Source organism: Lepeophtheirus salmonis, chromosome 5 (genome assembly GCF_016086655.4).
Source record: "Lepeophtheirus salmonis chromosome 5, UVic_Lsal_1.4, whole genome shotgun sequence".
NCBI classification, from domain to species: Eukaryota; Metazoa; Arthropoda; class Copepoda; order Siphonostomatoida; family Caligidae; genus Lepeophtheirus; species Lepeophtheirus salmonis.
In genome coordinates this window covers 35,475,370-35,496,716 of record NC_052135.2, presented here as the reverse complement: position 1 = coordinate 35,496,716, position 21,347 = coordinate 35,475,370, and the positions used below count along the sequence as shown (strand labels likewise).

At 31.2% G+C, this 21,347-nt stretch overlaps 1 protein-coding gene across 2 annotated transcripts; it reads right to left on the bottom strand.

The window, feature by feature from the left end:
- Positions 1 to 2,623: 2,623 nt before the first annotated feature.
- Positions 2,624 to 21,342, bottom strand: bwa (alkaline ceramidase). 2 transcript variants are annotated; one of them, XM_040712313.2, is made up of 5 exons: positions 21,191 to 21,342; positions 19,946 to 20,081; positions 13,515 to 13,660; positions 13,063 to 13,446; positions 2,624 to 5,308 (listed from the first exon to the last, which is right to left on the bottom strand). In XM_040712313.2, the coding sequence occupies exons 4-5, from the start codon at positions 13,429 to 13,431 to the stop codon at positions 4,862 to 4,864; spliced, it is 816 nt and encodes a 271-aa protein (XP_040568247.1). In that variant the 5' UTR covers positions 13,432 to 13,446; positions 13,515 to 13,660; positions 19,946 to 20,081; positions 21,191 to 21,342; the 3' UTR covers positions 2,624 to 4,861. The 2 variants fall into 2 exon arrangements, with proteins under 2 accessions (XP_040568247.1, XP_040568246.1); XM_040712312.2 differs by lacking the exons at positions 19,946 to 20,081; positions 21,191 to 21,342 and having other exon boundaries at positions 13,063 to 13,674.
- Between the last annotated feature and the right edge of the window lie 5 nt (positions 21,343 to 21,347).

Sequence of the window (21,347 nt, the reverse complement as noted above, 5' to 3'; positions counted from 1 at the left end):
TTAGTTTGTTTAAATTGTCTGTTTATCAGATAGTATTGAAGCTTTTCTATGTTCTAAATTTGTACTTATTGTATTTATATTATTTTGTTTGACAGATGTTATTTTTCCCGGATAACGTTTAAACAATTAAAAGCAAACCCTAAAAAGTTTTTAAAAGACGGAAAAATCAACTAAATAAGAAGCAAAACAAAAACCAAAATAATATTTTATTAAATATAAGGAGGGCATCATTTTTATGCTTAGGATTTAGCAAGGTCAATTTTAATGGACAAGATACAAAATGTTGCCCATAATCCTTTTGCTTTTTTTGTATGTCATATCTGAAATTTTAGTAAAATTTTTACTATACAAATATTTTTCAGTAGAACTAAGTAACTAACATAGTATTAACACACTATCTATTTTTCGGAAGTAAGAGCTTATGTGTCAAAAATGATCAAATTTTGTGAAGGTTGAGAGTCATTCATTTGTTGAATTCATATATAGAATAACCCATATAGGTATGACATACTTCTCTTTATTTTTGGTTTTAGTTGTGTTCCTTGTACCATATTGACCCACTTTAACGGTAATATTCCAATTTAGTTACGTTACATTACGCCATAAAAAATACCCCTCTGATGACGTAACCCACCAAATTTTTGAGTTAGTAAATTGTCCTTTATAAAATAAAGCAAGAAAGGCCATTGTCTTGTATATGGTCATTTAATTTCTAAACTAGCCCTTCCCAGGAGTTTGGTTAGCTCATTAATCTAACACCCCAATAAAAATCCTGCCAAATAAACCAACAAAAGACCGTGTGTCCTTGTAAGTGAATGCTAATTAGTATTTGCGACATTTATTCATTATTTTTAATCGAAAAAAATTGAAATACCAATTTTACAAATTGTACAAAAATATTGGTTATCGTGGCAAAACATTTTGCATTATATAAACTTTTATATGTTAATATTTGTATTGTCACGATACTAATATTTTCCTACTGATTCGAATACCAAATTAGGAATCAGTATTTTGGTACTTTTTTGACCAAAAATATTTTAAAAAATTGGAATGGCACTCTTTAGAGTGCAAACTTTGGCCTATGGTTATTTTTCTTATATTAAGTTTCTTGGAAAATGACGTATCTTTATTAAACCTACATAAAAACATCACTTTGAGATTTACACTTCACTTGTTCCAAAGTTATGTTCGAATATATGTTTTTAACATTTTGTGCTTTCTTGACCATTGACTTTTAAAAATTTAACGCCCTGTTACTGAAACCATATATAATCTTCGTAATAAGTTATAGATCAAAATTGATATATAACTTTTGTGTTATCCTGGTAAAACATGCAAAGAAACTAACTAACAAACAAACAGAGGTAAAAACATAAACTCCATTCAAATTTGTTGGCAGAGGTAATGGATCATTTACCGTGTATCTACGCAAGTTTTTGACATGATTTTCTTCCTCCCTATATTTGCATTTGGTATACGTAGATATTGAACAAACTTTATTATAGCTTGTGTTTGCAAAATCTCTTCCCTTCTTACCTGTATATGTATTTTGTACATTAGCAATGTTTATTCATGTTTTGTTTTTTTAAAGGAAAGTTTTGTTTCGGGGAAGAAATGTGTTAAGTCATCGATGTTATTTTTTTTATGGAGTAGAAGAGCTGCAAGTATCGGCCATATGTTAAGTATAGTACCGTTTTAAATATCTCATTACCCCGGTACCCCTATAGTACCAGTATACCGAGCAACAACTTATTTATGACTGGAGACTGCATTCCAATTCAGTCCAGTTTTGGTACGGTCCAGTTAAGTCCTGTACATCAGTCCTAAAACTTATAAAGTTAAATCCTTGATGACGTCACTTTACTGTATTTCTTCATTTTTAATCAATTCTAATACACCGGCTGAAGAGTCCCGTCCTTAACATATTAACAATTTTTTTCGTTCAAAATTAGCTCTTTTTAAATTATTAATATTATTTTTTATTTGGTATATGATACTTTTCAAGCAATCATTTAACTTGACCAGTATTTTTTCCTGATCAAGAAGACTTAAAACACAAAATTGTTTTTCATCTATTATTTTAAAAATAACAATTTAGGAGCATCACACTTTCTCATGAAATTTTGACAGCTATCTTTTGAAGGCTGGTACTTACTGAAAATGCTGTGAATTAAAATAAATAGTGCCATCTATTTGTGAAGCACGGAGCTTTTGAGCCCATGTGTTAGTAATGACAGACCGAAGGTCTAACTGTCTTAAGTACCGGTCCTAATATCGGACTGGACGACACCGAACAAAGAAGGACTAACATAACTCTATATATGATTACACTGAAAGGATGACGAGTATGTTTAAACTTTGATGTAATTCTGATTCATCACTTTCCCTATCGATAAATCAATAGATATAATACATAATTCTCTAACAACAGTTATGAACTTACTTATGTTATTTATAGATATGATATTATGTATTATACTTAGAAGAAAGTAATACATACTTAGATCGTATCAGTTGATTCTTAATCAATCACAAGTTTATTCGTAAAGTAGCTTAGTCTAACATACACATGTATATATATATATATAATAATAAGGTTATTATTGAAGGATTCTAAAAATAATGTTATTTGATTTTGTATTAGATCGAAGAACACATTATTATTATTGATATAATATTTTCTTGTAGTTGGGATAAAAATAAATTATTGATTTATAGGTAGATAACACGTTTTTAAAGAGGAATAACAATTATAAGTTTATATGAATACATTTAAGGATGTATATAATTATTACAATACTTTGATAAAAATCACTGCGGTATGCAAAAGAGATGATTTAAATAAATGTTGAATTATAATTTATAATCTTTGGTTCTTAAAAATCAAAAGGTTTTAAATAGCAATTTAAATAAAATTAATTATATTGAATATAATATGTAATGAATAAAAATTACATAGAATCACAGATACGCGAAAAAAAAAAGTATACGAAGTATGAAATCCTTGGTCAAGGAATACTCTATATGTTAGTTGGAACATACACTCCTTTTTTTCTCTTCCCTTATTCGCCCATAGTTGGCCAGTGTACCAAGAAGGTAGTAAAGGTTTGATAGGCTCTGTGCCCTTACTAGTGTTGTCACGAGTGGCATGGCTAGCCCTCCTTTTTTTAGGGGGGAGATCAAGCCCTGAATTTATACTATATGAAACCTACATAAGGACATTAATTTGAGTTCAGTACCTTATATGTTCTAAAGTTATGCTCCACGATGTATTTTTGACGTTTATTGCTACCTGGACCTCTCAAAATTTAATGTCCTCTTACTGTAGTCATATATAATTTTCATGCAAAGTTAGATCAAAATCAATCTTCAACTTTTGCTCTAATCCTGGTGAACAACAGACAACAAACAAACAGAGGCAAAAGCATAACCTCCGTTCAACTTCTTTGGTGGAGGTAATGCAGGGGAGGGGGGAGAGAAAAAATTATTATGAGAAAGCACAGGGAATTGTTTACGGATTTATTTTCTAAAAGAAGGTCATTGGATCAAATTATGCCGAAATATGAGCCTGCAGACGCGCTTGTAATAAGATAATTTATATGAACTCACAAGTAATTCCACAGGGTTTTTGATTGGTATGAGGGCTAGCTCAGAAATGTGTGTACTTTTTTCTTTATTTACAAAATCCTCCCCCCCACACCAAAGTTTTTGAAGCCCCCTAAAATTTGCAATTTAGTTGTATAGACATGGTAAATTGTACACAACATATATATAAAATAAACATATTTGTATAAGTAAATATATAACTGTGTTGATGACTTTTAGGGTGAAGCCCCCTCCCACAAATGATAAAAGTTAGAAAAAACCCTGGTTGTCACAATACTTTTTGACATTTTTTTTGGTTGGTTTGAAAAATTGAGGGAATATATTCTAGAAGAACAGACGATTTGCTATATATTTATTTTCAAATCTTAACAGTGTTTTCAGAGCAGTCGTTATGCCCCTTTTCCTCCCCTTCATTTGTATTTCAAAATACATCACTCATAAGTGATATAGTACCCTAGAAACCTGTCAGTGAAGGCTCAAGCGTGCCCACTACAAATGGGGTAGAAGAACTCAGAAATAACAACAACTACATAATATAAGTTTATAATGCCATTTGTCAAATATTTATCACATTTTTATAAAAATACCACTCATTCATTAGTTTCAAATAGTCACATGTATACTTATACCTAAAAATAGGCCTGTAATATGCTTGATATTGGGATTTAATATAACTTTGATTTATGAATTTCACAAGCCTGATTTTTTAACAAGTTTATGTATGAGTATACTTATTTTTCATAAAAATATGACAATTGGTCGACAAATGGCCTTATGAACTTATATTATGCCATTTTAGTAATTAAATAGGTCTTTTACCCCTTTTGTAGGGGGTGCACTTGAGCCTTTGATTACAGATTTCTATTACAGGCATAAGTTATGAATTGTTTATGAAAAAAAAAATTGTGTAATGAATGTCTAAGGGCATCAAAATTTTTGGTTGGCCTATTCATTTTCTATCATCAGAATAATAATTAATTATAAAAAAATTATTTTAATGCCTTTAGACAATCATTACACAATTGTCTTAATTAAATTCCCTTTTTCAATTTATAACTATTTTATTAAGAAAAAAAGAAAGAAAAAAAAATCAGCCGTACTTGGTTATAAAAAGGAAAAGAAAAAAGAGTGCAAGTTCCATGTATATAGTGTTCCTTGGAGAATCCAAGCCTCAACTTACGTATATTCGTTTACAAAATTTGAACAAATGACTGTATAAAATGGTACAGTTGGAACAATATCAAATATGTGTTTAAATCGAAGGATCCTTGAAGTACGATCCAGGAGAATCTGCTCTCAACTGTACATAGGGTATACCCAGTTCAAAGGAATCACTTGGCCAATATTTGACGGAGGGTTCTTTGAGAGGATAATTGTTCTTCACATCAAAATATGCAAAAAGAACAACTGAGGAGTAGGAAGCAATGAAGATAAAGATATGCCAGAAACCATGAAGATATGGGAACTGTATAGAGATCCAAATGTCACACAGAACTCTATCATTTACCCAACAGAAAATTGCAATTAACCAAAACCCAATGCTTCGTTTCCCCAGGTTCTGTATCCTCGACTCCTTTTCCTTACGGAGATTATAAATGAGAAATGCTGATGCAGGCATATTCATGGTCATGAGGAAAAATGCATTGAGTGAAGGAGCAATGAATCCAAGAACTGTACTCATAAGTGTGGCACAAAATACCTGAAAAAATAACGAAAATAATAATGCAATAAGTTATACATAAATATATACTACTTTTAATTATTAGCAATCGATCAATAATTATTAGTTGGGCTAATATTCGGCTCTTGGGTACATATTAAAATCAGCTTTATTTTTTAACTTCACAAGTACATATTTACGTATATTAAGTAAGTGTTGAGACTCAGTTCAAGACCAATTTTTTTTTTGGTTCGGTTTAAAGCTATTATTTCGATCACGAACGCGGTATCAGACGGTGGATCAAATTTAATCGTTCTCAAATCCCGACTTTTTGGTTCTCACTCATAGGACCGATTTTCATACCCCTACCTAGTTATATGAGTTGTGAAACACTTTAAACTTGATGTATACTTGTCCCCCTGTTTACAATTTGGAAACATACATGACATCATCAAAAATTCATCTATAAAATCGGTCCAAACCGAATCATAAAAAGACCAATGAACACCAATTTTATACGTGAGACCGATATAGACCTAATTTTTCTGTGTAGCCGGTTCAGACCAAACTTTTTTTAATGGATTTAATTATATAAATCTTAGATTGGACCAAACCTTAATAATAATTAGTAAATATGTATATAAAAAAAAGAGGAAATACCGGTGCATGTAAATTTGCTAAATAATAGGAGAAGTAAAAAGCTCAGTGCATTTTTTTGCTTTATTTCGACAGTAAAATTAACATAGTTAGGATTATCCGATTTAGATCAAATATGCACCGTTTTGTTGGATAACTTTTGTCCATTTTGAATGCAATTTCAAAATTCTGCGATTGAAGAAGTCTTCGTCCATATTGGTAAAAAGCTTGACCAGCTCATTTTCACAAACCTCTCTTAAGGTCATTTTGTACCATCAAGAAAATTTTGCAAATGCTTGAAAAGGTAATAATCGCTTGGTGCCAGGTCTGAACTATAGATTGGGTGCAATAGAATCTCCCATCCAAGCTCTTGGGAGATTTTGGCGCGTCGTTAAAGATTGGTATGACCTGGTGTTGTCTTATAGAATACAAAGCCCTTTCCATTGACCAATTCAGCCGGCTTCTGGTATATCACCTCCTTCAATTTGGTCAGTTGTTGACAATAAAAGTACGAATTGAGTGTTTTACCCGATGGGAACAGCTCCTAGTGGATTATTTCTTTACAATCTTACCAAAGGCAAAGCAAAGCCTTCTTCGACGTTAATTTGGTCTTGGCGATCGTTTGAGTCACTTCACTGTACTTTTAACACAATCTATATCGGCTGTTGTTCTAGTATGGGACCCATTTTTCATCGCAAGTCACAATACGCTTAAAAATGTATCAATTTAGTTTCGTATCAGCAAATAGTCACAAACATCAATTCGATCCAAAAAGTTATTTTGTCTCAATTTGTGTGGTACTCATACATAGAGCAGCCTTAAGCAAAGGATTCCAAACGGTTTTCTGGCTAATTTTCAGTTACTTGGCGATTGAATAAGTGCTCGCGTGCTGGTCCAACTCGACGATATCCATTATTTTATCGACATTTTCAATGATTGACCTACCAGAGCGTCCCTCATCTTCAACGTCCATATTACCAGAACGGAATCTTGGGAACCACCACTTTGCTCTTGCATTCGATATTATAGTGGGGCCATAAACAGCACATTTTTTTTTCTTTTGACCACCTGCTCTGCCTTTTCACCTTGAACGTAGGGATACTGAAGAATGTATAAATTTTTCTCTTTTTTTTTTACTTCCATTTTGGAATGTTGTAACAAAAAACTGGCTTCACCAAACATAAAACTGTAAATGAAAATTTTTTAAGTGTACACTTAACCTTTAAATATATTATAAGATTTTTTTATGCAATGTATTAATTTTGAGATATAACTCATTAAAGACATCTAGCAAAACGCTCTGAAATTAACCTAATATTTGTATTTTATTTAATTGCATATTCCATCATATTTTTAAGGTTTAAACTTTGTCATCAAATATGCATTCTAACAGAGTGACCATATCTTTGATTATTTCTATGTTAATGTTTAAGGTCCCTTTTTTCACATTTCGAGTCATTATGTCAAAGATGCAAGTTGTATAAAAAAATTCCCTTTACTTTCATACCAAATACAGGTTAGGTTGTCCACGATAAATTGGAACTATCTTAAAATTCAACTTGCTTGATAAAAATGGAATTTGGAGTGTATTTGTTAATATGAAAAAGTTAGACATTATATTAAACAATAAATTTATTCAACATGTCCTCCCTCAGCAGCCACCATCTTCTCCATCCTGTTCCTAAAGGATTTGCATGCCCTGATGACTTTCGCGGAATCGACAGCATTCCACTCCCTCGTAATGGAGCCCTTCAGGGCCGCGATGTTCTTGTGGCTGACCTTGCACACCTCCCTCTCCAACTTCCCCTACCAGTAGTAATCACACGGATTGAGGTCGGGTGAGTTGGAGGGCCAGGTGTTGCGATCCCAGATAGTGATGTCGTGGGAGTTTAGGAGGTTAGTGGTCCTCATGACGATGTGTGCGGGCGCTGAGTCTTGTTGGAATATGAATTCCCTCCCAGCGGCTGTATCCTTCATCCAGGGGATGACGAACTCCTCCATGACTTCGCAGTACCTTATTGCGTTCACTCTTCCCTTGGGATTGAAGAAGAAAGGAGGCATCACCTCACCGGTGCTGCAGATGACACCCAGGGTCATCGCAGAGGCCGGGAACTTTGTGGTCAAGACTGCAGGGACCTCTTCTCTCTCCTTGGCTAGCCAGCTACCATTCTGGACGTTGTAGCTTCTGTCGACAGTCCAGTTCTTCTCGTCGGAGAAGAAGATGATTCTTCCTCCATGGCTCTTCAGGTCATTGAGGAGACCCTTACCGTTGGTGAGCCTGGTGGCCTTCATGGATGCCATGAGGATGTGTTGTTTGGCCATTCAGTATGAACTATACCCGAGGTCCTCATTCACAGCCTTGGAGACCAGCTGCTTGCTCACTCCATGGTTCTTGGCCAACCTGGACAAGGAAGTCCCCAGCGAAGCCTTGATGGACTTCCGGAGGTCTTCAAGGAAGCGGGGAGTGCGGATTCGGTCACTTCTCATGTTTTGGGCCTTGCGACAGACCTTCCCCTCAACCTCCCAGGTATTGAAGACCTGGTACACCGTGGTCTTGGGGTAGTTAAGAAGCTTGTAGATAGCAGAGGGCTTGTGTCCCGCGCGAGCCAATTCGAGGATGGCGTCTCTCCTTGCTTGTTCCATGATGACTATTTTTTGTTGTCAAAACAATTGTTGTGGAAGTTATAGTGTACTGTTCACGCAAATTTTTTATATTAGTATGATTTAACCCCGAATATCCACATTATGGATATGGATGAAGTTTAAAGTAGTTCCAATAATCGTGGACACCCTGTACATGCATATTGGCTATTGTCTCTGAAAACCTAATATTAATCGATTACGAGTATACACAGAATATATACATAATTTTTGTTTGTGATTTATAGATAAACATAATATGTAACAACAATATAAAACATAACTAAAAGAAACTCATAGAAAAAAAATATATGGATATACATGTTTATTGTATGAAATATTAAAGAGTGTATTCATAATACTATTTTAAATTGCTTGCTCTATTTAATTGAATGTAACATAAAGAGTCAACTGAATAATGATTAATTGTGGCGGAATAATTAACGTTTTCTTTCCCAACGTGAAACATTCACAAGATATGACTCTAGTTAAAATATAGTTAGCATTATATTATATTTAGACTATTCCCACAAATTCAAACTAACTTTAGAAGGAACTTATACTTAAAGTAAACTCACTAATTATTAGTTATCACTAATGTTGTGTCAGTCCTTATTTATTCAGTCCAGTCCAGTTTTAGGACCTGTCCTATTGTTCCTTAAAACTGTCGGTCCTTCGGACTGTGTGAATAGAACCGATTTAAAAAAATGAAGAAATAAAGTTGGTTGACGTCATCAAGGACCGAACTTTATAAGTTGTAGGACTGAACTGGACCAGACCGACACTGACCTAGACGGGACTGTCATCTTCAGTCATAAATAAGGACACACAAAACACTAGTTATGACTAAAACATTTAATTTATTAGTCTCAGTAAGCCTTTCTTTAGTATTTTGCGAGCTATATACAGGTAGAACAAAATACCATTTCATTTATGAGCTAGCATACTTGCATAGCATTTCTATACTTATATGTTAGCTTTATTTAACCATGAGTTGATTCTTGTTTTCGGCTATTATTTTTTTGTGATCGGCAATCAATTGTTAGCATTAAGTCAGAATATAGTTTCTCGCTCAGTATGTGAACACTAGCAAAGGCTTGCTTTTTAAAATAAACATAAATGTAGTATATTTTCCTTTTTTTAATTTTCATAAGTTGACTCTTGTATTGTTTAAAACAGCTAACTCTACGTTTTATGAATATAAATTTATATGTATCCAGGGCCGTCCTTTAGAATTTGTGTCATTTCATACTCTGTCATTCATAAGATTACCAATTCAATGTTTATGATAATTAATAAATATTCTCTAAATAATAATTAACATTTGGCTACAAGAAAAATACAGAAGACAGGCTATCATATGTTTTAAAAAAAAGAAAAAAAAATGAATCATTTGCCTTTTAACAGTCGAGGTTGAGAGTTAATAAAAAGGTTTTTTGCTGAACGTTTTAACACGAGCAAGTAGATATTAATAAACTACAAAAATAAAAATAAAATATCTGCATAATTCAGCTAGCTATATGCTAACATTGAGTATTGATAAGTTTGTAGAGAGTTATCGACAAGTTTTTTAATATAAGTAAAATTTCATGATTCGCCACGCTTCAAAGGAGTACTTTTTAATCTTAAACAAATAAAACTGAGGTGGTATTCATCCTCCAGCAAAACTCTTCAACGAAAAAAAAAAAGAAGAAGGTTTTTGACTTACTAGAATAATAATTAGTTATTTAATTTATAATAAAAAGATATAAAAAAGGCAAAAAAAAACTTAACTAATAAGAAAAAAAAAGAAGCTTATTGCAGGTTCGTAATCAAAGTCTCAAATGTATCTGGAAACAGCTCATAACTTAATTTGTGCCACTTTAATTATATAGCTAACTAATTTGGATTTTTCACTTCCATTATCTTCCCCAAAAGTGAACTAATTTAGAACACCCATACTTTTGAAATAAAAAAATATTCACAAGGCTTTTTTAAAAATTAAAAAAAAAGATGAAATTATAAAGTATCGTAGATCTTTAATGAATCCCCTAAAATAGAAGTTACTGTTGTTATTGCGTTGCAAGAACACATATTCAAATAGTAATCTATTTATTTCAATTATGTTTAGGATATATCTAGTTAGAATACCAGGGATATACTTATGTAATGCATATAAACACATGTTATCGTCATAAACAAGAAAACATGACATTTAGCATAGCAATATTTTCTCATATAAACACTATTCTTCTCTGATACTAATCATTATTATTGTTATCTGTAACGATTAAGTATGTAAATACATAGTTTTTATTATTTGTGTACAAACATGGTCGCGTCAGTTCTTTATTACTTCAAAAACTAGGGTGATTAAATGGGTCGATCATACACAGTTTGAGAATAATTGATAACCAGCCGATTACAAGGGATATTCCCCACCACAAATAACTAATATACAGGGTGGCTTTTTCAAACAGTCCCATAGTACATTTAAAACTAGTCAAATATATATGAGCCGATTGACAAACTCAACTAATATACCTTAAAAATTTAAGAAAATTTACAAACTCTATCTAAAAAACCGTGCGCGGAAAACTACCCTAGAGAAAATTGTCATTGGATGATTTTCATGGAGTAAAATTGCCATTTTTCTTCCATGGCAATTTTCTCCAGGGCAATATTCCACTAGCAATTTTCCCCAGGGCAGTTTCCCTAGTACCAAAAAAACTACTTTCAGCCTTTATAAAAAGTAGCTGAACCCTTTGTTACCACTTATCATGTGCCCCACACAGTTTCTTCAAGGATTTTGTCACGAAATGGCTTAATATGTACAAAGAAGTTCTCTTTGCTTGTTCTGGAAATTTAGTTGACCTTCATCTCAACTATTCTTTACATGAAAAAACTAGAGGGTCTGATGAAGAGAAAATAAATCTTTTAATATCCAAAAGGGGTTTAATGTTGTTCTTGCAAGGAGATTACACTTTCAAGATGGTATGAGAAAGCACCATATTCTGTTGGAAACCTTTTGGTTTGGGAAATCTTTACAGACCCATGGTCGTAGAATTGCCTTCAATAATTTCACGTAGGTAGACCTACTGGTTTATTTTCACACCGTGTGGAGTCTGATGTTTAAGAAGTGTAATGACCTCATTTCTTAATCGTTCAACTTCCATATAGTTTTTCTCGTGTATTTGAGTAAAAATGAGATAAAAAAATTTGTTTACATTGACAAAAGAAATCCTTATTATCATGTCAATTGAAGAGTAAATCCTTATACTAGTTGTGATATTTGTAGTTAAAATAATAGACACTTTAAAAAAGCAAAAAAACAAAAAAGAAGACGAAAAGTTTTCAAGCTACTTTGTAAACCTAGGTATAGTGGGGTTACTATATTTTAGTTTTCTAGAAGGCTGAAGGGGAAGGAGGTAAATAATTTGAAATTATTACAAGATTAACTATCATCTACTCTTGTTTTATAAAATACATTTTGCATTTTCTTTTTTTTTTACAAAAAATATTTCTTATTTTTGTTAGTAAAGAAGATAGTTTGGATTTTTGTCTTTCTTTAATAATTCATTCGATTTTTAACTCTCTTTTCATAAAATTAGACATATCATGAATTTATAAAAAAAAACCTGGACAATATATTAGAAGAGGACATGTGCCCAGAGAAAAAGAGTCACTCTTAGCCATGGCCGAACCTGCCATTTTTTATAGTTTCCGTTCCTCCTTCAACCAGAATTAATCAATGCCATTTTAGACGTATGTCACATCACTCTCAAATGTTAGAGTTTTCATGACTTATTGAAGGTTATATTTGATCATTCCTTCTCAAAAATTAAACACTTGATTAAAATCCTAGGCATGGCCACTCTTCCCATGAATAAAATTATAAAAGGCCCTTTTGTACTAAACATACATAGGTACTTCATGATAAAAAAAAAAATTTAAATTAATTATCAAAGAAAGCATTCTATGAAGTTTGATAATCTTAGCAGTTATGCTGATTTGATACTGAGGGACGAGGAAAATAATCATATTCGTGGGCTTTTGGGTGATTCCTTTTATAAGGATTTACAAAGATTAATTTAAAGAAATAAAATAACCCCATTAATCAATTAATTATTGTTTTTCTCTCCCAATAAATCATAAAATTTATCAATTCGAGGTCTTGAAAAACAATGTTAAAAGAACAAAAAGGATATCTAATCAACAAACATTTCAAGCGTTTTTTATAATTCATTTCTACAAAGATACATACCTAATCTGGTAAGGTATTTTATGGAGTTTTTTAATAAACTATTTCATGTACTAAATAAATAATCATTTACCTTTAACTTGTGGCTTATATCACGAACATTTACAGGAATAATAAATATATTATTCTAACAATTCTAAAAATATATATAATTGACTTACATTATACCGAAATAAACATACATAAATATTATGCACATAAAAGTAATTTTGTCCTGAATAAATGTATTTGATAAAATAATAACAAAATTTCGTCATTTTTGAATGACAACACTTACCAAGACTAGAAAGTTTTTCCTTCCCCTGGTTTCCACAATCCACCCAGGCATGAAACTTTTAGGAAACCACATCCCAAAGCCCGCCATTACAACCCACAAAATAGCCACTTCATCCAGAAGCTGTCCTAAAAGAGACAAAGTTGCATGGAAATAGGCTGAACTTAGTCCAACAACAAAGAGGAGTGCCCAAATAATGTGAATTCCGGGGCCCATGATGGAGGCATAAGGCTTATGCAGTTGTATTAGGACAGGCGTGAAAAGGATGAAAAGGACATTGGATATGGTGTTGAAGAACTCGGCTATGAATGGAGAGAAGGTGTAGTTGGTCTCACACCAATCTACAGGTGAGCTTCCACGACGAAGCCACATGCTTTCTAGAGGCTCCTAAACGAACGTGTTTGTAATAGTAAATATCAATCCTGCTGTCTTTTTTTCTCTCAATATAATATAACCTGACTATTCACTAGTGAGGAAGGCGAAGTGCGTGGAGTATAAATATACTATTTAATGACACATACACAGTGTAAATGATATCGTATTGAAGTCGTAACTCTATGTATTAGCTAGAGCGTGTTACACCAAAGGGAAATTGAGTGAACTGAAAAAAAATAATAATGAAGAAATACATAGTGAATACACGACGTAAGAGAGATACTGTTGCCCTCATGTGCGTATCATAAATGTACGATTTCTCTTTAAGTGGCGAGTGCTTTGACTAGCTAGGAGCTCATCATATATTCATATCATAATTAATTTCGCAGCATATTATCCTATTTGTATCAACAGTTTGAAGCATAAAAACAGTTTCAAATTAACTAGCTTTCTTTTTGTGCAATTACATAGGTTTAAAGTAAGATAAAATTTTCTTATTTCATAGGAAAATTATTATGCTTTATTTATTAGTGTTGGGACTTGGTTCGAGACCGAATTTTATTTTAGCTTGGTAATTTGAGATTTTTTCTACAAAATCCCCGTCATTTTCCTTTTTTTTTTCCCCTGAAAAATTACATGCGTCCCGATTAAGACCGATTATTTTTTTATAGATCGAATTTTTACTACGAGACCTATCCAGACCGAAACTCAACACTAATATTTACCGACAAACGTATATGATTTTAAAACATAATGAAGAGCTGTTTAAAAATATAAACTTCTACCAATTTAGTCTCCATTCTAAAGAACATCTCTTTGTAATTCTTTCATGTCTATTTTTAGAATTATCATTTATTGTAACACATATTTTTTGTTGATCTTATAGAACATATGATTTGATTTTGAAACCTGACTCATGGAGCTCTAGAAATCTGGATTAAAGACGCCATTTTTATTTTACGTGTATAAATAAGAGCTCCAAATTGTGTTTAACATTTCGAAAGTATCAATTTACAAATTTCAGCAATGAAAGTCTTCAAAAAAAGTATTCGTCACATTTTTTTTTATTACAAACTTTAATCTAAACATTTTTTTTACAAAAATTTTAATTCTTAAAATTAAAAAAAAATTTAAATTACCAGCAACTAGTCTAGTGCCTATCCTTATTTATTCGGTCTAGTCCAATCCAGTCTTAGAACCTGTCTTTAGGTCCTTGGAACTGTCAGTCCTTAACTGTTAGACCATGATTTTTTTGCTAAAAAAGTCGATGATATCTATAAAGAGCATTGCACATTAGAGTCGTTTGATTTTCAACTTTTTTTTGAATTTCAATTATGGATAGTGCAAAAAAGATGTTATATGTTATGGAAATTGCATTTCCCTATACGTCGCAAATCTCGATCAAATTACAAAAAAAAAAAAAAAAAAAAAAAAAAAACTTACTTAGTGAATGAAGATCCTAAAAAGACATTTTTAGTTATTTTGTATAAAGTAATTTTTATACAAACAGTTTTAACCTATAAAAAATGTTAAAATAGTTTAATTTGAAAATTGTCATTGAGAACAAAAAAGAGAAAAAAAGTTAAAAAAATTTGATGCTCCGCGTATCATGCGCATCATTTTCTTACATTTTAAGAAAGTAAAGAACAAAAATTTCTTTTATTATATTCTCTCTTTTTGCTCCATAGGATAGCTTTAGAAATAAACTTTATTAATATTTTTTATAAGTTATAATAATAAACACTGTATTTTAATCTTTATTGATGAAATAACGAACTTTTGTCTCCTTTCAATCTTTTAACTAGATTTGCTACCTAAAGAGGACTTTGTTGGGAAATTAAATTTTACATAAGTTATTTCCTTACCATATCACAACTTTTTTGAACTAACCATTATTGCTTATATCTTGCATTAAATATTCATTCTCTTATTATAATGAAATATAAAATATTTACTTAATTATAGAATTTATTATATTATATAACAGACAATAATAAAAAAACTCAATGACGTCACCAACGATCGATTTTATCTTTTTAAGGAGCGATAAGTGGGACTGAACTGGACCGCTCTGCAAAATTTAATTTCCCAACAAAGTCGTCTTTAGGTAGAAACACTACGTACAAAAGATATAGCTGAATGTATTAATTTCCAAAAGAATAACGAAAAAAATATATCTAAATAAAAATTAAAATTATGAACTAAGAACTGTAAGATTGTAAAGGACTTATGACTCACTCAAGTGGGGGGAGGTAGAAGAAAATGACGTTGATTGACTTCAATATCTGACGAATGCCTCTTTATAGAAATATGTTCCATCAATGTGTTCTACATATAAATATATCATTGCTTCAATTTTATGAATTACTTAATACATATTTAAGGGAAAATGAGCACATTCAGAGGGTAAAAATTAACTCCCCTTAACTTTATTATTATATTCTTACACGCCTAAAAATGCATGCTTTTTCACTTCCCCATTATTAATATTTAGGTTGTAGGGGGAAAGAGGGAATTAGGATTATTTTTAAAAGTCGGTTATTTCCCCCAAATTGCATCTACAATAAAAAAAAGAAGATTTGAAATTCACTTTTTTTAAATCTAAATTAAATTCAAACTTTAGAAAAAGTATATATTACTTTACATCTGGATAGACACTAGCAACGCAACCTCCTCGATAGAGCGTTGAAAATATATAATTATTCTATTAAATAACAATTGAAGAAGAGAAGAATTAATTTTTGTTAAAAAGGGATGTATCATGAACGCAGAGATAAGGACTTATACTATCTTCCTTTAAAAACCCTCATTTGTCATCTATGTGATCAATAATGAAATTGTGGAATGTATGGTTTAAAAACTTGTCAGAAATTTTCATTTTTCGGAGGTAAAACTTGAAAGAGTGTTCCAAAAACAATTATCGAGTATGATTTAGTTCTGTCAAAGAAAGAGCTAATTTTTATACAGGATTTCCTTCTATCCCTTTCAGATCTAACTTCTAATCATAGATCGTCTTTATTTGTGAGTATGAAGGAAGGACCACTTATTAAACCTAATCGAAGGAATACATATTTTGAGGGAATATCCATGACATAGTAATGAAATTGTCAGTTCTTTCAGTCCGTAGTCCATCATATTTATCTTGTATTGGAGAAGAGTGTCTCTTGATGAACTTGTTTTCATCTTTACATATCTTCACATCAAGTAATTAATGTCTCACATATATAGATAGAGGATATCTGCTTCAATGGTTATTTTGCATAAAATTAAAGTCAGAAATTTTAATCTTATATTATGTATTAAGAACCTAAGTTGGATTACTCAACATGTTAGGCCTAAATTAGTCCACCTTTTGACTATTTTAATGCAACAAATCGTTATTATTACGACTATTAAAACTGAAGACACTGCTCATAATGAAGTTGGGTTAATATTTCTTTCGTTTTAAATTGATTTTGATCATTTATTCTGCCAGCAAGATCAACTTTTATTTCCTGATATTAAGTAATCCATGAAATAACATATATATTTCTTAATAAAACTATTGGAGCTCCAACTTTTAATGACAACTTAAATGGAGGCATTCCATGTAGCTGCGTAGAATATATGTATTAATTGTATTATTCTGTTCTTCTTGTCCTCAACGCTTTATATATATATATAAATCTCTTCAGTTAGTTATTATGTCTTGTCCTATATTTTGCCAATTATTTTTAATATCCTAAACATCAGGCCAAGAGGAGTATTATAGTTACTATTATAAAAAATATTCAATTTATAATTTAAAAAAATATTTATTAAGAAATATGCATATTCAAGGATTTTTGTTCCATTTTTTTTATTTTTTTTTTAATTGATTCCATTTTGAAATATAAAAATTATTTACTCATCGTGAATGAATTGCTATATTATTTCGATCCTGGTATCTCATTCCCAAGGAAGGAGTCCACTTTACTACCTTATGTGGTCTGGTAGTCTTCCTCGGATGAATTCTCCTCCCTTCGTCCCTCGTGGGAACCGTAATCCGAATATCACTTTAGATGGATGATCAAATTAGAAGTATCTTCCTTCCATTGCTTCGATCTTCCTTTTACGAGGCATGAATTCGTGAAATTGGCAATGAAATGGGGGGAAAATATCATGATAATGTTGACTATTTGCTAGTAAACCCACTGCAACCACTACAAAATGGAACAAAAATCCTTGGAGATGCATATTTTTTAAATAAATCTTTTTTTATATTATACATTGAATATCTTTCTATAATATAAGCTATGATATTCCTCATCACTATGATAATGATCAAGTTATAAGGGTCTAAAAAAGAGTGTCGTTTTTCATTATTTTCAGCCTTAAAATGAAAATATATCGAGTTCAGAACATGATACAGAATCAATAAAAACACTTTCTAATCATTAAAAAAAAAAACTTTTACATAAGTTTTATTTCTCCTACATTTAATTTGGGGATTGTGTTAAGGGTAAAAAAATACTCTGAACGATAATAGTTATAAATTAATTCCAGATATTTAAGAATTCAGATGAGTGAGCGAAAAAATGAGATCAAGTTTTGAATTTACACTCATAGATAAATTCGATTATTGTCTTCAATTCATTTGTATAAAAATTCCCCCTGTCTAAGCAGTAATGCTAATCCGGAGGATTTAAGGGATAACTAAAAAAAAGAAACCGAAACTCAAGATGGTAACCCTGACAATTTAGAGCTTCTTAGTTGTCAGATGTTTCATTAGATCAGCTACTAGCAGCTGTGACGAGGAAGGAGGAGGAGATGGAAATAAACAAAAACATTGGCAAGAATTACTCCGATGTCGAACCTCAATTCTAATCTGAGAACAAGGAATTACAATTATAACTCCGCAACAAATTTTCTAGGTTACCATCTTATATGGGCATACTCAAATGTTCAATCTGGTTTCGTATATAATTGTATGTGTAATAGTAGTAGAAAAGGAAGTTCACTCATCACGAATTAAATAATAATGAAAACATATGAGGAAAAGAAAATTCATTCTTTAATTTGCCAAATAAAATAACGGTCGGGATAAGAAATACATCCAATTTTAATCACTAATAATGATTATCCATATAGTAACATTGATAAAGAACTCAGTCACTATAACGGATTTTTTCCAACATAAGCTCATACAAAAAACAAAGCCGTTTATGAGTCAAGAGCCCGAGTCAAGTTGGGACTCTATGAGCTTGAGTTCAAGTCGAATTGAAAGTATTTTCACTTTGACTAGAGTTTAATAAATAGAGGGATGAAATTTTCGAAATCCTTGTGAGCATAAAAAGAAAAAGTATAAGCAGATAATTTTGAGAGATGACATATTTAGACATTTGAAAATTTTAAGCTTGAAGATTGAATGGAAAAATGAACGGCGTTCAAGCTTTCCGTTCATTTTGAAATAATGAACAATGAACAGAAATAAATACTTCATTTTTCTATTGTCTTTAAGATGTGATTTTGTTACTATTTTTTCCCAAGATTACAAAAAAAAATTCCTTGGTTACGGGGATAATTATTATTATCTTTGAGGGTGTATATATTAAAATTAATATATATTGAATATATTCTATGAAAATTCCATTTGCCAATACAAGACAATGGAATGGTATTGTATGAAATAGTCATTCTATGTTAGCTAAAAGTGCAATTTTTTACATAACCATTCATTTCTTATTTTTATTAGTAAATTTTTCATTAAAATCTGGAATTCATTGAAGACTGAATTGTTAATGTGTTTTAACATCAACCAAGTTCAAGGAGATATTTGTAGACATGTTAGATAGCAACTTCTTAGGGCTACCAAAGTAATTGGTGTCAGATTATGTATCACCAAAGGTTTAATGTTAAGATCAAGGAGGGGTAATAAATATGGTTTCAAAATTTTTAAATAATGTAATAAAATATTTTTTCTGGAAAAAAAAAAAAAAAAAGCGGTAAGGTCCGGAGGAAAACCTTTAGAGTAAGGTTGGCTGATTTAAATTAAGTTTTCATTAATATTAGACATAGATAAAAAACATAATTTATATATTGAGTTTTATAAACTTTTTAATTGATGAGGGTTTGCTATCAGTAATAGCTTATAAAGACTTACTCTTAAACAAAAAGAAAGGGGGCCCAAATTGGTTAAAAAGTTGAAGTTAAAGCAAAATCTCCCTTTTAGTAATTATAAACATTGGTATTTACAGAAAGCCTCTTTTATCTTATAAATTTAAACTCTCAACTCTTACTTATTAGGACCAAAACTCTCACTTGCAGAGGCCTCAGACCACAAATAAAACAAAACCTGTATTAAGCGGTCAAGCAACATAAACTATAAAAGTGACCGCTTAGTTTAGGTAATCTCTTTACCCAAGTTTCTTAATTTGTAACAATTCTAAATTTGAAAACTGGATATGGCCGTTTAGTGTTGTGACACGCTTAAAGAGGTGCTCATTAGACTAGATGTGACTGATATTTTTTATGAAAAAATTTAAAATCATACTCAAATTTGTTTATATTGATAAGCTCCGAATTTAGTGGATTTGTTGCCACGTAACCAGGGAGCATTCATTTTTACTGTTCCCACAAAATTTTCTTCTATCATCTATTTTTCCACAGTTCCAAAATTAACGAATTACCTAAATAAGAGTGAGGGAAACATATCAAAAAACTTCATTGTGGAAATACATGTTTTTCATCAACAGTATATCAAGGAAAATATATTCCCACTTTTTGTAGATCTGAGCTACAAAGACATACAGATATTATATTTAATTATAGCAGCAAGGAATCAAAAATTGATATAATCAATGAAGATTTTGGGTGCTTAAGAATATATCAATCGGATGACGAAGCTATTGATACAAATGACACAGTACAATATCCAACCAAGTTTTTTTAATTCCACTCAGCTACTTGGAATGCCTCCATATAAGTTATAATTCAAAGTTGAAGTTTCAATAATTTTATTAATAAATATATATATATATATATTATGTAATGGATTACTTAATATCAGGAAGTAAATGTTGAACTTGCTGGCAGAATAAACTATCAAAATCAATTTGAAATGAAAGAAATATCATCCCAACTTCATTATGTGCCGTGTCTTCAGTTTGAGTAGTGGTAATAATAACGATAGGTAAAGATGAACTAATTCATATCCAACATGTTGAGTAATATATAATTAGATTCTTAATCACTAATATAAGTCTAAAATCCCTTAGGCTAAAGGCACACATTCAATCAGATATCCTCTATATTTATGTGTACAGGACCTCTCCTGGCATCCTTGATAATAAGTTCTTCAAAAAAGAAACACTAACATACACTCATCTTGGAAATCAAATTAGAAACACTATTTTCAACACTTATATTCACTTAGAAAAGGGATATCAAATCCATTTTACAAGAGGTGAAGCATGAATTAATTAATACGAAGTCATGTAAAGATGAAAATAAGTTCATCAATAGAGGTTCTTCTCCACTACAAGATAAATATGATGGACTACGATCTGAAAGAACTGACAATCTCATTACTATGTCATGGATATTCCCTCAAAATATTTATCCCTTCGATTAGGTTTAATAAGAGATCCTTCCTTCATACTCACTAATAAAGAGGATATACGATAAGAATTTAGATCTGAATGGGATAGAAGGAAATCCTGAATAAAAATTAGCTCCTTCTTCGACAGAATTTAATCATACTTGATAATTACTTTTGGAACACTTTTTCAAGTTTTACCTCTTAAAAAAGAAATTTCCGACAAAACCTTTCACCAGATGATCCACAATTCCATGATTGATTACTTAGATCACAAATCAGGGTTTTTGAGGGATGATGGGATATGTCCCCCTTTCTACGTTCATGATTCATCACTTTTTAACAAGAATTAATTCTT

Bases quoted from the DNA above. Each gene is read 5' to 3' on its own strand.
- bwa (XM_040712313.2), bottom strand. From the start codon at position 13,431: ATGTGGCTTCGTCGTGGAAGCTCACCTGTAGATTGGTGTGAGACCAAC. The intron at 5,309-13,062 runs GTAAGTGTTGTC...TTATTTTTTCAG, and splicing joins GGAAAAACTTTCTAGTCTTG to GTATTTTGTGCCACACTTAT.